The sequence below is a fragment of the Schistocerca nitens genome, chromosome 2 (assembly GCF_023898315.1).
Source record: "Schistocerca nitens isolate TAMUIC-IGC-003100 chromosome 2, iqSchNite1.1, whole genome shotgun sequence".
Classification (NCBI taxonomy): Eukaryota; Metazoa; Arthropoda; class Insecta; order Orthoptera; family Acrididae; genus Schistocerca; species Schistocerca nitens.
Window position 1 is genome coordinate 705,667,412 of NC_064615.1, and position 19,804 is coordinate 705,687,215.

Sequence of the window (19,804 nt, forward strand, 5' to 3'; positions counted from 1 at the left end):
ATTCGAAGTTCACTACTTTTCAGCATAAAATGCGTTTCTTCTTTCAGTCTAATAATCCATTTTTGTATATTTTGCAGGAGAAATTATTCATGAAATTAATGTACTATAAGCAGTTGTTCATTAAACCCATGTCATCTTCATTTGCAGCAATAACTCAAAAGCAAATATTGTTATTAATTATCGAACCCAACGCAATGCATTGCTAGCACAAAAAAATGCTTTGTAACTGGCAAATGAATGCCACTGATTAATGTAATAAGATGAACTATGAGGACAATGTTTACTATAATTAGATTAATTATGCCATTTATTAACTCATTTTCAATGATGACTTCTGATGGTTTGTAATTAGGCAATGAGTGCCAGTGTTCTCTGTAAATGACTTCTGATGGTTTGTAATTAGGCAATGAATGCCAATGTTCTCTGTAAATGACTTCTGATGGTTTGTAATTAGGCAATGAATGCCAATGTTCTCTGTAAATGACTTCTGATGGTTTGTAATTAGGCAATGAGTGCCAATGTTCTCTGTAAATGACTTCTGATGGTTTGTAATTAGGCAATGAGTGCCAATGTTCTCTGTAAATGACTTCTGACGGTTTGTAATTAGGCAATGAGTGCCAATGTTCTCTGTAAATGACTTCTGATGGTTTGTAATTAGACAATGAGTGCCAATGTTCTCTGTAAATGACTTCTGATGGTTTGTAATTAGGCAATGAGTGCCAATGTTCTCTGTAAATGACTTCTGATGGTTTGTAATTTTAGGCAATGAGTGCCAATGTTCTCTGTAAAGTTACTCATGAACATTATTCTGTAATACTACGTACATAGTACAGAAATGTTCCACGACTGGGCAATGAGTGCCACCCATTACTAGTGTAATTCTCAATGAAGACTAGTATGTGACTTAATGTCCTCCACCTTCTAACCTAATTACCTGGAATTACTGCAATATCCGTTTGTCCTGTATATCCTCATGATCATGGAGCACTATATTTGGTTTTTGCACTAATTCTACGTTGCTGTAACAGACAAGAACGTGGTGTTGACACGACATGCTGTCCACCACAATGAGCGATGAGATGCTATTATGGTCCCACTGTTTGGTGTACCTAATGTACTACCAAAAGGATAACATGGAATATTACTACGGCATTTCAGTGTCTTGGCTACGCTGATTAATACTTCTGGGAAAAGAACTTTAGATTGCCTCACTTGGTGTTGTGCTTCTGTAGAAAGATATGGACTTTCAGTGCAGCTGCGTGCAACCTAAAGTGCTACAACCATGACGCAATCCTTCCCCTTACTATCCTAATTCTAGTGACATAGTAAAAAAATCATTTTTGTTATCATGATTTCTACTCATCGCATATACATTTTGTATGATTTGCTGATATGTTCTGTACTCATTGTATATATATTTTGTCATTACCTGATATGTTCTGTACTCAGCGCATGTGCACTATATTTACTTCATGTTCTACACCTATATATCTGTATATTCTGTGATTGTAAAGTTAGTTAGTTTAAAAAAAATTTGTTGCTCATGGCAAGTCCAAATGACTCACCATCGCTGCCAAATTTTTGCCCCCCCCCCCCCCCCCCAGTGGAGGGTTATTTATGAAACACGTATGTATTCATTACCAGCGATGGCGAGGCATGACAGAATCTCTGACCAGAGAGTTATTTATCGTTGCTAGTCTGCGCTTGACCACGCGAGTGTTCAGTTGCGAGTTGCACTCTGTCTGCAGTAGTAGTCAGTCGGCAGTAGTGTGTGGCGAGTCGGCAGAGCGAGTAGACAGTTGGATAGTTGTACTCAGTCAGTGCTAGTGTGTAGCGAGTCGGCATGCGTCCGCGGTGTGCTCTGCCCACGAGTCTGGTCAGGAATGTGGTGGACGATATGTATATTATTGTAGAAGGTAATGAAGCAGCATTGCGCTCAGCTAATAACTTATGTTAATTGTAATTAATTTGTTCAAAATGATGCCCCAATAATAACTTTTTATAAAGTAACTCATTTAAAGAAAAGGATTCAAGCTAAATAATATTTCCTATGTATTCCCTCCAAGAATCAAAATTAAATATAAGCCAGCATTGCACGAAGCTATGCCGAAAAATAAGAGCAGATATAGATGCAGTTTTACTGAGGTAAGAATTTTGGTTTAATTATTTCACAGGGCCGTAGGTCAGCGCTGCTGTCCTTATAAAATTTGTCAGGTTTAATTATTTCTGTTAGGAAGTTACATTTCCTACATGGTTCATTAGTTAATTGACATTATTGTGGTTTTTGGTCAATTTTCATTTATCAATTTTGTGGGGAGTTAACATTTGGCTCATTATCATTGTTTTACATTTCTGTGGGGAGGTTACAAACTGCATAGTTCAAGAACTGGGCTGTTGCTCTAAAACGATTCAAATCTCATGAAAAAAGTAATTTGCATATGTGTTGTTAGTACGAGAATTCTAAGAAAAAAGGAGTAAATATTCTGTCATCAGTTAGTCATTCACACAGCAAAAGAAATGCAGGCCGCTACTGTTCGTTTAAGAAATATTTTTACTTCAAAATTGTTCTTGGTTTGCCAAGGATTGTGTCCGAACTGAAACTATGGTTTAAACAGATTAGTTACCAGTGGATGTCTCATGGCATTAATTAATGAAATTATAACATTGAGAAACATGTCTCTTCAGAAAACTTTCATTGAATAAAAGAAAACATCATTTATATACGTTAATGTTGGACGAGACATCCGATATATCAGTTAGGGAGCGGATATCTGTTATGTTTTCGTGATGTAGACCAAAATTTTGCTGATCATGAGTTGTTTTATGTTTTTATGAGCTCTCCTTAACTGATTCAGATACCCTGGTTAAATTTGTGAAGGTTGTAGTGTTAAGATATTCTGTTTCTGTGAACAATTGTCGTGGGCAATGCTATGACAGAGCAACAAAGGTCATCGGTTGTCTACAAGAGTTCAGCCACGGATAAAAGAAATTGAACCGAGGGCTGTTTACATTAATTGCTTGGCTCATTCTCCAAATTTTGTTATTCAAGACTCAACAAAAATTCCAGTGTTAAGAGATATTCTGTCAGTTCTCAAAGATTTGTCTTCATTTATTCATGGTTCACCCAAGAGGCTAGGAAAATGCTGAAATCTTGTACAGTTGCTTTCAGATTCTCATGAATTTGAAGCAGGTCCAGGTTTAAGATCGTTCTGTCCTACAAGATGATGCATGCGTGTTGTATCTCTGTTGTACATTGGTAATAATTATGAAATTATTTGCAGTTTATTAATGATACGTAAGATGAAAGAATGACGCTGGTGCAAAAGCTGAAGGATTTATAAAATGTCTGCAAAAATTTGAAACTGTTTTATATCAAGAGGCTAATTTTTGTATTCCAGTGAATAGATTAACTTCATGCAGTACTTCAAAAAGTGTCATTGAATTTCATCCTTGCTCGCAGTTCTGTAGATTTTTTGTCTTCAATAAAAGGAGCCAGAAATACACATTTTTATCACTTTGGGTACATGCTAAACAAAGGTGTGTTGCACTATAATTAAGTCTCCCCATTGTTTCGCGCCATAGAAAATTGACGTTAGAAATAGGATGTGGAGACAAGCATAATTCATCAGATATTCAAGAATAATCTCGAATTTTATTTTTTGGGATAGTGGGTCAAACAGTAAGCATATTTAAAATCATATTTTCGCCCTAAACACTACCACACCTTCATTAGACAAAGAAAATAGTAGACTTCTTTTTCGGTGACGATTTCGACTGTGTAAGACTGACTCTTCGTAGATATGTTTTGTTGGATATGGTAAAACAGCATAAAGCTACCCTAGAGAGCTTTGAAATTGTAGTACAATACTTGAGTAGGACAGAGGATGACAAGTGTGTAGCTCTGGAGAACATGATACCAGAATATGTAAAATTATTGCGACTTCTTTTAACGATACCTTTATCCAAGTGTACGGCAGAACGTTCTTTTCTACTCACCGAAGACTCAAAACTTAACCACAATCACCATAAACCAAGACCGGTTAAATCACGTAGCATTACTGAACATCCATTCTGATCTCGCAAGGGAACTGAACCTGGAACCTCTAATCAACGAATTCATCAGCAAAACGACTGTCAGGAGGAGCACGCTACAGTCTCTGCCTATCTAGGTGAGTATTCATGTATTTAAAGTTACTTTTGTAACATTCACATTTACTATAATTATATAGAGGGTAGTTACGAGTTTTAAAGTGTAAAATGAAAAGCGTACCCCCAAGACTTTCAAAAGTCGGCGCCTATGGTTCTCTACCAGATCCTTTGCTACGTTATGACAGTGGTAGTAGTTGTATTCTTCGCAGATAATCTTTTCACAGACGCACGAATCTCTACTACCCTTTGCTTGTCATCATTTGCGTGTTCTCTATTGAACCGGGAGTGCAACAGCCTCTGCTTCCTCGGTAGTTTCCGAAAATCGTTATTAAGCCATGATGGGTCTCTTCCGCCCTTAATCCACTTACTAGGTACATAATTCTCTATACCATGATTTACATTCTGCTTAAACTTTGCCCGTAATTCCTATACCTTCATCCTAGTGGAACTAAGAGATGCCAATTCAGTCTAAGTGAGATGCTAACAACTGTTTGCCTGCTCTTTCTAGCAGAAACACTCTCCTAGCCTTCTTAGCTGATTTATTAACTTTAGTAACTGTAGTTGCTAAATGACAGCATGATCGCTAATCCCTGTTTCTGTACAGATGTTGTCGATAAGGTCCGGACCCCTTTTGTAACTATAATATCTAAGATATATCCATTGCGTGTAGGCTGCCGAACTAAATACAATTTTCTGAATATGTGTTCAGAAGTACTTCGTATGACTTTCTGTCTGTACCCCCTGCAATGAATCCTAGACATCCCAGTCTATACTCGGTAGGTAAAGTGGCCTCCAACTAATAACGCATGAGCTGGGCATCTAAGCGCTTCTGGCCGGCCGCGGTGGTCTAGCGGTTCTGGCGCTGCAGTCCGGAACCGCGGGACTGCTACGGTCGCAGGTTCGAATCCTGCCTCGGGCATGGGTGTGTGTGATGTCCTTAGGTTAGTTAGGTTTAAGTAGTTCTAAGTTCTAAGGGACTTATGACCTAAGATGTTGAGTCCCATAGTGCTCAGAGCCATTTGAACCATCTAAGCGTTTCTGACATAGACATTCTTTGAATGCCTCTAGAACTGTCACAGAAAAAACGGGTGGCCGGTAAAAACATCCAACGCTTAACTTGATTTCACTTAGGCCTGTTATACGCGACCAGGTTACTTCTCAGTCTCACGCAACTCAATAGAGACAACTTTTTTGTCAACTGCAATAAATACTACCCCTCCTATGACCTCTAGTCTATCTTTGCGATACATTTTCCATGACCCACTAAATATCTCAGAGCTTTCCATTTTGGGTTTCAGCCAGCTCTCGGCCCCCAGAATAATTTGAGCGCGATAACTTTCCCGGAGGGCACAAAATTCAGGAACTTTGTTACGAATACTTCGACAGTTACTGATGTCTTTACTTTGAATGCGGTCTGATTTCCCTTACCGTGAATCGACTGGCGAGTGTTCATCAGATTACCTGTAGCTACCACCTCACCTAAAAAACCTCCATGTGCATTCCGCAAATACTGTGCTATCCAAGTAGCTGCTTTCTTTGTGTAGTGTACCCCTGATCTGTCACGGGGAGTCCTATAAAACACAACCGATAACTCACGTCTAGAAATCTGCAGCCAAAATCGTCGACGAATCCTGTATCTGAGACTAGTGTTGCGAGACGTCCGTCTTTCCGGGACGTCCAGTATTTCCGGCATAATTTTAAATGTCCCCCTGGAACAGGCTCTATCACGTATTTCAACCTTGTTCCATTATCACTGCCAAATCTTTTGCGCTGCAGCTGGCAAGTACCTATTATCTACGTACTTACCGCAGGAAGAGAAGACTAGCTCGGCTATCAGTCTATGAAAGTACCGGGCGGGGCCGATATTCACCGCTGATCACCCTTCGCAAAGCGCCGCGCGTCTCTGTTTGCCTCTGTCTGTTTCACATTCTGCTATTTGTTTGGCCTTCACGGACGTATATAAGGGGGGTCCAGGGGATCCAGACTCCCCCCCCCCCCTTGCATAGTTGACACAAAAAATGCCAATAGAAGAATACCCGATTTTGAAACCCCGTACCACTAAATAGTCGCGCACTGCGCTTGGTTTACGTAGGAGGAATGAGGCTACAAAAAATAGCTGTGCCCTGCGGCAGGGTGTCTATCTCCACCCTCACTATGTGTGCAACGGAAATGAGTGCAATCTTGCCAACCGTAGGGGAATTCCGCTACGCTTATTGGAGTTTTTTGGCCTTCGTGGCGTAGCGACGAAATTCTGAAATTGTTAAAAATGTAGCGCAATTCAACTTTCTTTGGCGAAATGTAAAACCCTCGTAAATTTTCACTGCCAAGTACAAAACGTGTAATATATGCACGGGAATGCAGATACCGAACAGTCTTTCTCCATGATGACAGACATTAAAACTAAAAGACATATTAAGCTACTCGTAGAAACGTTAAGTGACTTGTTGAAAGCATGACTCTCGTGGTCGTGCGGTAGCGTTCTCGCTTCCCACGCCCGGGTTCCCGGGTTTCGATTCCCAGCGGGGTCAGGGATTTTCTCTGCCTCGTGATGGCTGGGTGTTGTGTGCTGTCCTTAGGTTAGTTAGGTTTAAGTAGTTCTAAGTTCTAGGGGACTGATGACCATAGATGTTAAGTCCCATAGTGCTCAGAGCCATTTGAACCATTTGAAAGCATGACTAGACATCCAAAACAAGAGCCGTTATTGATCATTATTATATTTCGTATACAATTACGGAAGAACAGTTCCGTAATTTTGAAAAACGTATCAATTATTTTCTGAGAATTGAAGGTGATCAATATATTCGATAAAAAAGCTACTTATCATATTAGCCGTATTCCCAGTGTCAACGGCGACCCCTGAAAGATGTTTCCCGACTATGAAGAGGCTAAAAACTTACATAAGGAATAAAATGGGAGGTGAAAGACTTACTGGTCTTGCTCCAATGAGGCCGGCCGCGGTGGTCTCGCGGTTCTAGGCGCGCAGTCCGGAACCGTCCGACTGCTACGGTCGCAGGTTCGAATCCTGCCTCGGGCATGGATGTTTGTGATGTCCTTAGGTTAGTTAGGTTTAAGTAGTTCTAAGTTCTAGGGGACTGATAACCACAGCAGTTGAGTCCCATAGTGCTCAGAGAGCTCCAATGAGTTTTCATCGTGATTTGGCGGTGCAACTAGAATGTGAAAAATTGTTAGTAAGTTAGCAGCAAGACGTAAAAGTCTAAATATAATACTTTAAATTAAAGTAATTAATGTTTATTTTTAAATTAACTTACGACCTGAAGTTATAGCAAAATGCCAAAGTGCCACAATTTAAATACAAAGACTAATATAATAATATTATTTCTTAATGTAAATGATTAATAATGATATTCAAAAATTCATAATTACCTCCAACGTTAGGTTACAATTAGTTGCTTTTTCATAAATAAATACCTCAACAGCTACAATACATATGTTTTATTTTAAGATGCTTGGATCAATTAGTGTTTCTCTACAGTTTTACCCGCATGTAATATGGATGCTAACGTATTTGTGGGTTTTTTAATTTCTGCTTGATTGACTCTATTGGCGTTAACAGCAAAACCTGTTTATGTGGTGGGCGAAGACAGGTTTACCTTCCTAAATGATCGTGTTGGACACCCCCCGCCCTCCCCCCATGCAAAAGCTGTAGGTACGTTCCTGTTGTCCTTCTTACTTCCTTTCTACAATTTCGCAGTAACAGTTTCGTTCGTTTGCTAACTCGTTTAAATGCTATGTCAACACGTGTATTGGAACGATTTTTTAATTCCATTCTAGTTTAAAACTTCGTTTTGTTTTGCGAGAATTGCTGAATGTTGAACGAGTAACGTTTGTGATTTATTTCTAAAACCATAAACAAAATAAGTAATGTGACAATGACCCAGATAATTGATCTAGAAATGGTAGAATACTTTCTAAGAATGCCAGAAGGTCTGGTAAGTTCATCCGAACTGAGACTAACAAGGAATCTTTAGTAAGGTTCATTTGAAAGTGTTGTGTTAATAATTATGACAGAAAAAATATTAACTGTTATTGATTCAACTTGTGCAGACAGAAAATGAGGGTCCGGGAGATGCAGAGATCAACCTTCTATGGGATGTATGTATTACACTTCACAAAGTGGACATCGCAGACATTCAAGAAATGTTCAGAACAAACCATTAGCTTGCACCTGAATGAAACATTGCGCGCCACAGTGATCACAAAGTTCGCACGGTCAAGATCGAGGGCTAACTCCCAACGTTCAGCTAGAAATCCACTCGTAAAAAATACATGCATCTAAAATCATATTGGTGTAACGGGGTGATGAGAACTGACAGAATGAGATGGCTTGCAACAGAATGCGAAACAGTCTGTCGTGGAGCTTATCGTGAAATTGGCTATCCTTTAACACGTAGCTGCAGATAGCGCGATAATATGTTTTATAGGCAAGGAAATAAGCAAACATCCAGAGGCTGAATTTGTCAAGTGGTTCCAGGTGGTGTGAATTGCAATGTAACACACTTTTCAAGAGGAGACTGAAGGAGAATGATTTTTATACGCAGACCAGCAATCAAACAAACGCAAGTTATTTCGACCAGTTATTGACCACAGGCAGTGCTCATACCATAGTTTGGGTTCTCTTATGCGCATTTTCCCACTCTTGCTTGCTTTCACCTAAATATTCCCCCCTGCCCTCGCAAGATCACGAACACGAGAAAGAATCGTATGGGACAGAGCACCTCCAATTTCTCGCAGCACAACAAACAACTTTCCACCCAATTTACCATCGAGATTAACAGTCGGCGTAATTGTATAAGAATACATTAAGACAATTATGTTAGCTGGTCTTGATACAACTCTTTCGGTACCTCTAATTTCGAGGGTTCCTTTCATATGCATTTGTTCTTCAAATCCCGATTGCTGGGCACTGAAAACAAATTCCTTACTGAAAGATGGTATAAGTTTGTTTCTCTCATTTACAAATTTTCTAGCCGATTCCGTAGTTTGCAGTGCATCGTCAAGTTGACGCTTTGTTTGAAATTTCGTTATCTTACGTCTTACAATTCTGTAGCCCTGTGTGAAGTTATTGCAAGCACCCAGTTTTAATCCGCCAGGAAAGTTTCATATCAGCGCACACTCCGCTGCAGAGTGAAAATCTCATTGTGGAAACCCACTGCTTCCCTTGACATCACTATAATCTGGGTTGCTCGCAACTTGATGTGCATAACGTAATAGGCTACTATCATGCTCTCACCCTGTAAACAATATAGATCATCCTTTAAGCGCGCAAACACCAATATTTGTAACTAGTGTGTCTTGTCTTCCCATGAATATCCGTAACTCCTCTTATCCACTACACGGTCATATTTCTACGGACGTATTCAGATCTGTTTATAACTGTTTCTTTACGATGCTGCGGGTGATCTATCATGTACGTTATTATGTTTAGTACTCGCTCCTTGGATAATAATTGTGCCTTACTGCGTTTCGCCGGAGACGGGATTTGTGGCTCCTTGTCCGACAAGGATGATTAACTGCATGGCTCTACTCCCTTTTCGTTATCACTTATACTTGTTAAGCAGTTATGTCATCACTGTACTCCTCAAGTACGTCGTCCGCACAGTTGAGTGTACACGACACCACACCTTCCAATGACTCAGCTTCCAGAAACGGTAATATTTCATCTGCCACTTGTTTCTCACCCTGCGAAATTCCTTGAGTTACTTTCTAACGAACTTCGGCAACAACTGTTGCAGATATAATGCAGTGCTTGCTTTGTTTATCGTTGCCATTGCTCTGCTTTGTATCAAAGCTATTAGCACTGTTGTGAGTTACTCACCGACTAATCAGTTTAACTACGTTCTGTAGCCTCATGCTGTGCTCTCAGTGGTATACCTCCAGCCCTGTCCCCTGATGGATTTAGCAACCAATAGTGTGGTTGCACGGCAGAAAGCATGTGGAGCGTCGAATGCCCAACATCAATGGCCTTTTGCGACCTCGCACTGAGTGATGTGGTTGGACCCCAGTGAAATACATTCTTTGATATAACAAGTGTTTTTTCACAGGAACGAAGCCAAATACAACTTCTGAGAATAATGTCTACACAATTTGAGGACAGCAAACATCAGGGGAGATTCACAACTATACAGTCCCACGAGCCTGGGAGGTCGTAGGCAGCCAACTGGAGACCAGTAAGGTGTCACATCGACACGATCCGAAGAGGCGATGAGTTCGTGGGCAGTCTCAATGAATATTACGGAGCGGTACTCTAGGAGCAGCTGCTGAAACCGTAGCGTCGGACGTGGCTCAGGACGAGCGCGATACCTTGGTGTGCAGCAGCAGCGGCAGCGGTAGACCGAGTCTGTGGCGGAGACGCTTAGCAGAGACTTGACTTGTGGCGGCTGTTGCTTACTCCGAGCTCGCGGCGTAACTGGCCCTCCCTAGACGGAGCTCCGACCCGAGTACATGCCTGCATAATGATGCATTCATGGTAGGTATCACGTGAGCACGTGACCACGCAGGCTGTGTGCTGCGACTTGCACGTCACGTAGTGGGGAGACAAGCGCTCCCGGGCGCCGTGGCGGCTTGACTGTACCCAGTACCTTGCCTCTTACATTTACAACCTCCTAGGTGAGCCAGGGGCCATACGTGGCCCGCGGAATATACACCGAAGTGTGGTGATCGAAATATGCAAGGGGCAGCCCGGCAGAAACCACAAGGGTAACAAATACATTGGTTCTCGAAGGTCAGAACTTTCCAATAGTTTCTACTTTTAGTGAAATTACGAAACGATTTAGAATTGTATATTGTGGTACTAGTTCTTCGAGAGTAGACCTGCATGACAGCAGCCTGTGGATTTTTACCATTTGTTGCACAGTGCCTGGTTTTTTTGTTGAAGGTGAGAAGCGGCTGGTGAGCCCTGAGTGCCTTCAGTGCATATGCTTGGCCCAAGGCTGCGATATGGAAAAGGTGTGCACGGAAGCAACGATAAGCTGCGGCCCCTTCCAGATCTCAAGGCCCTTCTGGCTGGACGGACATCAGCCTGTCATCCCGGGTGATCTACATACCGATTTGTGGGGTACGTATAACTTCTTTTCTCCGAAATGGCCCAACATAGAACGGAAAAAAAGGATAGGAGACGTGGAAGGGCGAACCCGGGCTGAGCACATCATTTTCCCCTAAGAAACTACACATTTACTTCAAAATATACCAACGATAATTAAAAACCACGATCTTCCCTTCCACATGATATACAATAATGAACAGCAAGTTTCTCTTACATAGGCAGTATTTAAGACAAGAGAAATATCAATTTAAACAACAAGATTCACCTACACAAGCAAATTTAAAACGGAGAAACAGTAACTGAAATAACTGAAATTATCACAACATGGTTTTTTGTTGTTACGTGGGGTCGCGTCAGAGACATGAAGGTCAGCTTTGCTTTTTAAATGTGTTACTATAATTTGGTACTCATTTTCTGATAGCGGCTATCGAGACGAATTCAATGACGTTTAACAGCAAGGTCTTTGAAGGTTAACGAAAATCACAAAGGTTTCATGAACGTCCATTTACAGAAGATGTTCGAAGTGATGACCGATGGTATCAATGCAGTGTTGCAATCTTCTTATCATGGATTGAGTGGTATTCCTTGACACATCGTGACTTATCGAAGCACATGCTCTGACAAGTCTCTCTCGCATTCCTTCAGGTGTAGTTGGAACGTCTTCATAAACAATGTCTTTTACGAATCCTCACAAGAAAAAATCCAGAGGCGTCAAGTCTGGTGAACGATCCGGCCACGACACATCTCCTCCGCGTCCATTCCAACGATTAGGGAATTGTCTCTGCAACTCATTTATAGCCATCAGCGAAAAATGTGCCGGACACCCATCGTGTTGATACCACATTCTGTTCCTTGTTCCTAAAGGTATTTCTTACAATAACGGATATAATGTTTCTTGCAGGAATGTGGTGTACTTTCTACCATTAAGATTTCTTTCGATGAAATAGGGGCCTATAATTCTGTCCTCCAGAGTTCCTCACCACACATTCACCGACCATGGTTTTTGGTGTGCAACTTGCTGCAGCCAACATGAATTTTCAGTTGCCCAATAATGCATGTTATGCAAATTAACATTTCTATGGTTCGTGAATGTAGCCTCGTCAGTAAATAAAATCAAATTAATAAATGTGCCATCCCTCTGAATCTGAAGTTGAGCCCATCGGCAAAATTCAATGCGACGCATACAATCCATACCAGTTAATTCTTGGTGGAGACTAATATGGTAAGGATGGTATTTATGGCGATTCAGAACACGAACAACACAACTTTCGCTCATGCCAGATTCCCTTGCGATTTGACATGAACCAACACAAGGATCTCGAACCACAGTGGCAGGAGTACCAATTTCCGCTTCCTCGTTAGTAACTTTCCTTTTCCTGATTTGTTTCCGATGCGTTAAAGATCCAGTTGTTCTCAATTTATGATACACATATTCAAATGTACGACGTGTAGGATGAGTACATTGAGGATATCTTTCAGCGAATAAGTCTCTAGCTCTCACTGAATTTCGTTGGCATTCTCCGTAAATGAGAAGCATATCGGCTTGTTCTTCGAAGTAATACAACATTCACATTCGCTTGATTCGACGATACTAGTCTTACCGTTCCTATTAGTGTTGTATTGCGAAACCATCGAATGGTGTTTACTTGTCAATGGCAAGTTAGATGGATACGCCGTATTCGGCGAATATTTACTATTTGCACCATATACGAGGGAGAATTGTCAGAGCATGTACTTCGATACGTGCCGAAGTGAAAAGGAATACCACTCAGTCCAAGATAAGAAGATTGCAACACTGCATTGATACCAATGGTCATCACTTCGAACACCTTCTGTAAATGGACGTTCATGCCACCTTTCTGACCTCCGCTGACCTTCAAAGACCTTGTTGTTACACATCATTGGATTTGTCTCGATAGTCGCAATAGTTTATCAAAATCGCACATGTTTTACAAAATGAGACAAACGTAAGTTACTCTTAAATTAGCTATCATATTAACATATTGAAGTTCGTATTTTGATTTTTCACTTTTATATTCAATCTTTGTATCGCAATGGAATATTTTCTTCTGCATTAATCGTCTTTTTAGCACCTTTACTGAAAAATCGATATGATTTGCTTTCTTAATGTAAATTGTACTGCCAACATTCAAGTTGGTAGCTTCATACTATTTTTTAAGTCAGGTTCATTTGTTTTACAAACTCATGTGTTCTTTAGCTTAGTGTTCGGTTCCTTGTTCATACTGCGCATTATTTATAGAGGACTTATTTTTTACTTTTACATTCACTTTTAATTTTCTCAACATACGAAATGAAGAATAATTTTATTCATTTATTTACTTAAAATTTTTCACTAAATATTATGTATTGTGAATTGTAAGAGACGTTTTGTTTCTTATACATAATTATTTAAAATAATATATCAGATATCTTATTCCTGAAAAGAGCATGTATTTTCATGTTCATTTTGTGGGTTGCTGAAACACTCTTTCTATGAGTGATTAATATAAATAGTATAATTAGTGATAAAATGCACATGAACATGGCTTGTCAATTCGCTGATGCATTTAAAATCTTGAAGCAAGTCGTAAGAGATACTTTAAATATGTTTTTTTATTTACCGATAGAACTCAGTAGAGATAAATTAACAACTGGTAGAGTATCGTTTCATGACAATATTAGATTGATGGATGACATGCATGACCTGTACATAAAACTTGTGCTTGTGGTTTGCTGGGATGTTTCCTTTGAAAGGTCATGGCCGACTTCCTTCCCCATTCTTCCCTAATCCGATGAGACCGATGACCTCGCTGTTTGGTCTCCTCCCCTAAAACAACCCACCCAAACCCAATCCTTGTGGGTTATCAAATTATACAAGTACATTATTCAATTCAGATCCATCGTGTTCTGAAAAAATCCCCAGCAGAATTAAGTGTAGTAAAGGTGATAAAAACGAAATTTTGATAAAAGAAATTATTGAGTACTACAGTCCAGATGTAGGTAGACTCACATAGACATTCGATAATTAGTTGCATAGACTGAAGAAATGAAAAGAATTTGTCAAAATGCTTACACAAATAATAATTGAATTTGTTTAGATGAATGATGTTAGATATTTAATCGATAAATTTATGGTTATTGGTGGAGAACGAAGAGAGAGAAATAAAAATAACCTGAATGAAAAGGTGAGAATAACTAAAATTTTAACAATAAGTTTCAGTGTATTCATTGCCAGTCATTAAAAGTGATCCATATTTGATTACATTCTTAAATAAGTTACCATACATACCTTGGAGATCAAAGAAACATGACAAATAATTATTTAATTACATGACCAATAAGCTTGATTTTGAACGCTTATTTCTGGTTATAATTACTGTGGGCTGGAAACTAAATTAGAAAAAAAATTATGCTAAGAAAGTAAATAATATAATATTTCACAGTCATCATAAAGATATGGAACATAATCATAAAGTAAATAAAATGTTATAAGTTAAAACAACAGGAAGACTGTACAGCACAAATTTTTCAGGTGGAAAAAATTAGCAGCTACAGCTGTTAGAAGGATTATGGAGAAAGGAAATTAGGAATGGGTATTGAAGTGGAGGATAATTGTTTGGATGGCTGATTCTAACTATATTTTGCATCCTTTATAAATTAATACATTTAGTATTAAATATAATATTACTTCTGCTGGAAGAACTAAACCAAAATCTATAAAGATAGATGCAGTGGAAATGGAATGTAGCAGCAACATTGCCTGTAAAGTGGACATGACTGGTCATTGTGAAGACAAAGCTATAATAAAGCTGTGATACCATTTATTAACAATACTGCTATCAGATACAGTCACCGAAACGTTAAGAAAATTGTTACACAACAATTATTTTAAACCAGCACAATAATTACTAGAAAAATTTAATTGATTCAAAGTCAATAACAATAATATCCAAAACAATAAGACAAAAAATCAAGAAATATAGGATTGCCCATAGTTAGTTAACAGTCAAACTACATCATTCTTCAACATATCTCGCAAAATCTCACAATTCATAATTGTGGCTCAATCATACAAGAAATTCTCAGTGACAGAATAAGTCAACAAGTTAACACTAAAATTCTAACATAAGAGCCCTAAGATAATATCGTACTAAAATTATGTAGAACAAAATACATCGTACATCACAGTGCTGAGCCAGATTGTTACGCTAATTGAAAACCTTTCTCCTCGCACACACACGTCATCCAGAACTATGAGTATTATCAGATAGTAAGTTTACAAGAAACCTGTAGCTCTTTTGCACATCAATCCAGAAAGGTATTATGATACCAAATCCAAATACTGGCAAATTAAGAAATAATGTTTTGAAAGTATCAACAAGAACCTGCTCAAAGGCTTTCCCACAAACAAACTGGAATGAGGCAAAACAAGTTAGGCGAGGTCACTGTATGATAACTGTAGTAGTCGGAGTCGGACATGATAAAGAGACATTGGCCGACAAGCCGAGGGCGTCGACGGTAAGTCACTGAAAACCACGGGAAGACACCAATTGTGACGGACGAAAACGAAGACAACACGACATATAACAAGTGTAGAGAGTAAACCAGATCGAGAGCCTATATGTACTAATGTCAGGAACCAAAAAACACTGAGTACAGTTAACAATACGAGAGCGCAGTCGGAACACGACTAATACCTGTTTTTTTTTTCTTTTTTGTGTGGAAGGTGGGAGTCAGCGCCACCATTGGATCTCGGTCTTACTGTCTTGGTATAAGTGTAAAAATTTTTCTATCCTACAATGACATCATTCCAATGACATCACTGGAGTGTACGTTGACGATGTGGCATTGGTACTTCAAGTCCTGTACCACGCTCCGATGGTGGAAGTTCTAGGTTGTAAGTAATAGGCAACACAACTACATTTTTTTTTTTTTTGATCATCAGTCTACTGACTGGTTTGATGCGGCCCGCTACAAATTCCTTTCCTGTGCTAACCTCTTCATCTCAGAGTAGCACTTGCAACCTACGTCCTCAATTATTTGCTTGACGTATTCCAATCTCTGTCTTCCTCTACAGTTTTAGCCCTCCACAGCTCCCTCTAGTACCATGGAAGTCATTCCCTCATGTCTTAGCAGATGTCCTCTAATCCTGTCCCTTCTCCGTAGCAGTGTTTTCCACATATTCCTTTCCTCTCCTATTGTGCGTAGAACCTCCTCATTCCTTACCTTGTCAGTCCACCTAATTTTCAACATTCGTCTATAGCACCACATCTCAAATGCTTCGATTCTCTTCTGTTCCGGTTTTCCCACAGTCCATGTTTCACTACCATACAACTACATAGGTCGTAGCCTGTGGAAATTAAATGTTGCCCACCTGACTGCCCCTAAGTTCTGGCAGATAGTTGAGGACGCATGGACCCTATGTCATCGACATCGCTTCACCTACACATCCACCCTACCCTGGTGGCTAAGCTGTGTGAAACTGGCTCTGCACAGGCCAGTGATATGGCAACGACGTCAAGGCTTAGCATGTGAGGACCATACATGTCTGTTACACGATTCTACAAGATTGCACTTCGATGGCGTTCTCTCCCACCTGTCAGGTGATAGTACATCAAGCTAAAGCAGGGATCACTCCACTGCTACGATGATGCTTGGAAGAGACCATTGTTAGGTCCCACATCAATGACTGTATGCTTCACAAAACGCTGTCAATGTACCAGCTCCTTACAGAATGGCGGCGTCGTCATCGAGCTCTCATACACAACCTTACCCATGCAGAAGGACGACGACATACTGTACAATGTGGCGTTGGTCACACTTTCCATTCCTTTTATCCAGTTATGTGCTGCCATCCTGCATAACCCAACCTTAACTGAGGAGTAAGCGGCACTCACCATAAACACCGTACCAGAGGACGTCGCTTTAGAACTTCAAGAAGTCGTGGTCATGGACAAAGTCCTAGATGCTATCAGGGCGGAAGCTGCCAATAAGTCCCCAGGACATGACGGCCTCTCTCAGAAATTTAAAATGTTTTAACTACCTGTTGGTTCCTAATTAGAAGTCCATATATTGTGAACTGTTGTCCCCGACAATGACAATCTCAGACACCTTCCTTGATGAGGTCATTATCCCAGTCCCTAAGCCGCAAGGGCGATCGAGGATCTGTGATTACCAGCCCATCACTCTACTCAACAGCAACATAAAAGTTTTCACTTGTTTGTTGGCATCATGACCAAAGAAGGCGGCACTATACGTCACATCCCTCAACCACACTTCGCTGGGTGGTGACAATAACATTTATGTGGCCCTTTTTCCGTTAAAGGGACATGATCGCACTCGCCAGGTCGCGAAATCTACCTGATGCACTGGCATCGCTTGACTTCAGGCATTCGACCGTGTCGATCACATCTTTCTGATGACAGTCTTCCAGTACATCGGTTTTCGGGCTCATATATTAACAGTGATAATACGCTTCTTGAGCGACACGACTTCAAGAATATAGCGGACGCTTCAACGCGCCTCTAGGGATTGTGCGCTCCGTCCGACATGGTTGCCTACTTTCCACGATATGGTATGCTTTGGCATAAGAACTCCTACTCCACGGACTGCGCTAAAGCCTGATGGGTCTCATTGCAAGGACACCACTTCTGTTGTACGGATTATCTGATGATCTCGTCCTATGCCTACAAAGTGAAGATGGTGTTCGCATGGCCCTGACGAGGGTGGCGACATATAGTGAGGCGTTGGGCAATTCTCTTAACGTTTCCAAACCGCAGGGTCTGCTCACTGGAGAGGGCCTACCTTAGAGATGTTTCCTCTAAGCGTGGCCCCACTGTCCACTGCTTTGACATTTATTTTACGAAAAATCTTCATTATTTGGTAATAACAAGCAGTAGACATCTTTTCCAATGATCAGGGCTGGCCTAATTGATCACTTGACTTTGTTCAGCGTGAACGATACATGAATGTCTGCCACGACTCACGTGTCCCTAATGCGTTACAAGAGTGCCTGTCCCGATTACCGTCACCCATCATATGTTGATGGCGATGGGATCCTTTGACTGTACTCGGACGTTATTCAGACTTCAATAATTCTCCCCTGGCCCCCCAACTGGAGTTGGCTTATTCCATGTGCCGGACAGAGTTACGGCACATTTTGTTAGCTCCCAACTGGAAGTCCGGCGCTGTTGCCTGAAGAGCCTCACCGGACTACTTTTAGATGAATATGACACATTACAAATGCATTGGCTCATCAATCCCATCGAACAAAAGTTACCCCAGTCATATGGTGTCGTGTATGGGAAACGGTGCATGCATGCTTTCTCGACACGAGCGTCCAATTTGGGGGATATATCACCGGCAATGACAAACAGGTCAACCAACTTCGTTTGCACAACATCCGTTTCGCTGATACATTCCTATGTGTTCACTGTGGTGTGGACGACATACAAGCCCGCCGATTCTCAGGTGATCTGTGGTCTGGAGACTCGCGTAGCGTATCTTGGCTTTCCTTATCCTACAGACAGCTGCTCAGATCACTTTCCAGATGCTTTTATTCCCAGACGTGATTCATTACTCTGCAACGAAAACTAATGCTGTGAATTGATACGCAGCCATGTGGTCCTCTACCTTTTTGGTCCCGACAAGAAATTGGAACTGGGTTATTGGACGTACCTTAATGATCGGCACTACATATTTGTTTGCAAACCGAGATACTTTAATCTGCCAGGAAGTTTCATATCAGTGCACACTCAGCTGCAGAGTGAAAATTTTGTTCCAATTAACCCATGTAGAAAGAAGGCAAAAACTATTCAAAGTAAAAAGTTAGATCGTCGATTTAAACATTTTAAAGAGTTTGTCTAAAATATTAAATATTACATGCTTTTCAGTTTTCACTTTTTAATATATCAGATATATATACATTTCGAAGAAGCCATGAAGGAAATGAAACAAAGGTTCAAGAGCGGAATTAAAATTCATGGTATTAGGATATGGATGACAAGATTCGCTGATGACATTGCTGTCCTCGGTGAAAGTGAAGAAGTAAAGAGTTCACTGAATGGAATGAGCACTCTGCTGGGTACAGAACATGGAATAGGAGAAAATCGAAGAAAGAAGAATAGGGAGGAACTTAACATCAGGATTGGTGATCACGAAGTAGATGAAGGATTTCTGCTGCCTAGGTTGCAAAATAATGGCGGATGGAGCTGCAGAACACTGGCAAAAAGGACATTCCAGGCCAAGAGAAGTCTACTAGTATCAAATATAGGCATAGGCCTTAATTTGAGGTGCACAGGGTTGTATAGTAGTGAAACTTGAACTGTGGAAAACCGAAACACAAGAGAATATAAGCATTTGAAATATGGTACTGCAGACGAATTTTGAAAGCTAGGTAGACTGATAAGGTAAGGAATGATGAGGTTCTGCTCAGTTTCGGAAAGAAATATGTGGAAAACACTGACAAGGAGAGGGGACAAAATGATAAGACATCTCCTGAGATATCAGGGAATGCCTTCCATGGAACTAGAGAAAGTTGTAGAGGGCAAAAACTGTAGAGGAAGACAGAGATTGGAACCCATCCAACAAATA

The 19,804-nt window shown here is 40.5% G+C and overlaps 1 protein-coding gene across 1 annotated transcript in view; it reads left to right on the forward strand.

Moving 5' to 3' along the window:
* Window positions 1-19,804, forward strand: part of LOC126234577 (invertebrate-type lysozyme 2-like) — a 59,215-nt gene that overhangs the window by 14,611 nt on the left and 24,800 nt on the right. The window contains exon 2 of the mRNA XM_049943282.1: window positions 11,045-11,224. Coding sequence (XP_049799239.1) covers window positions 11,045-11,224 — 180 coding nt within the window. The remainder of the gene's footprint in view (window positions 1-11,044; window positions 11,225-19,804) is intronic.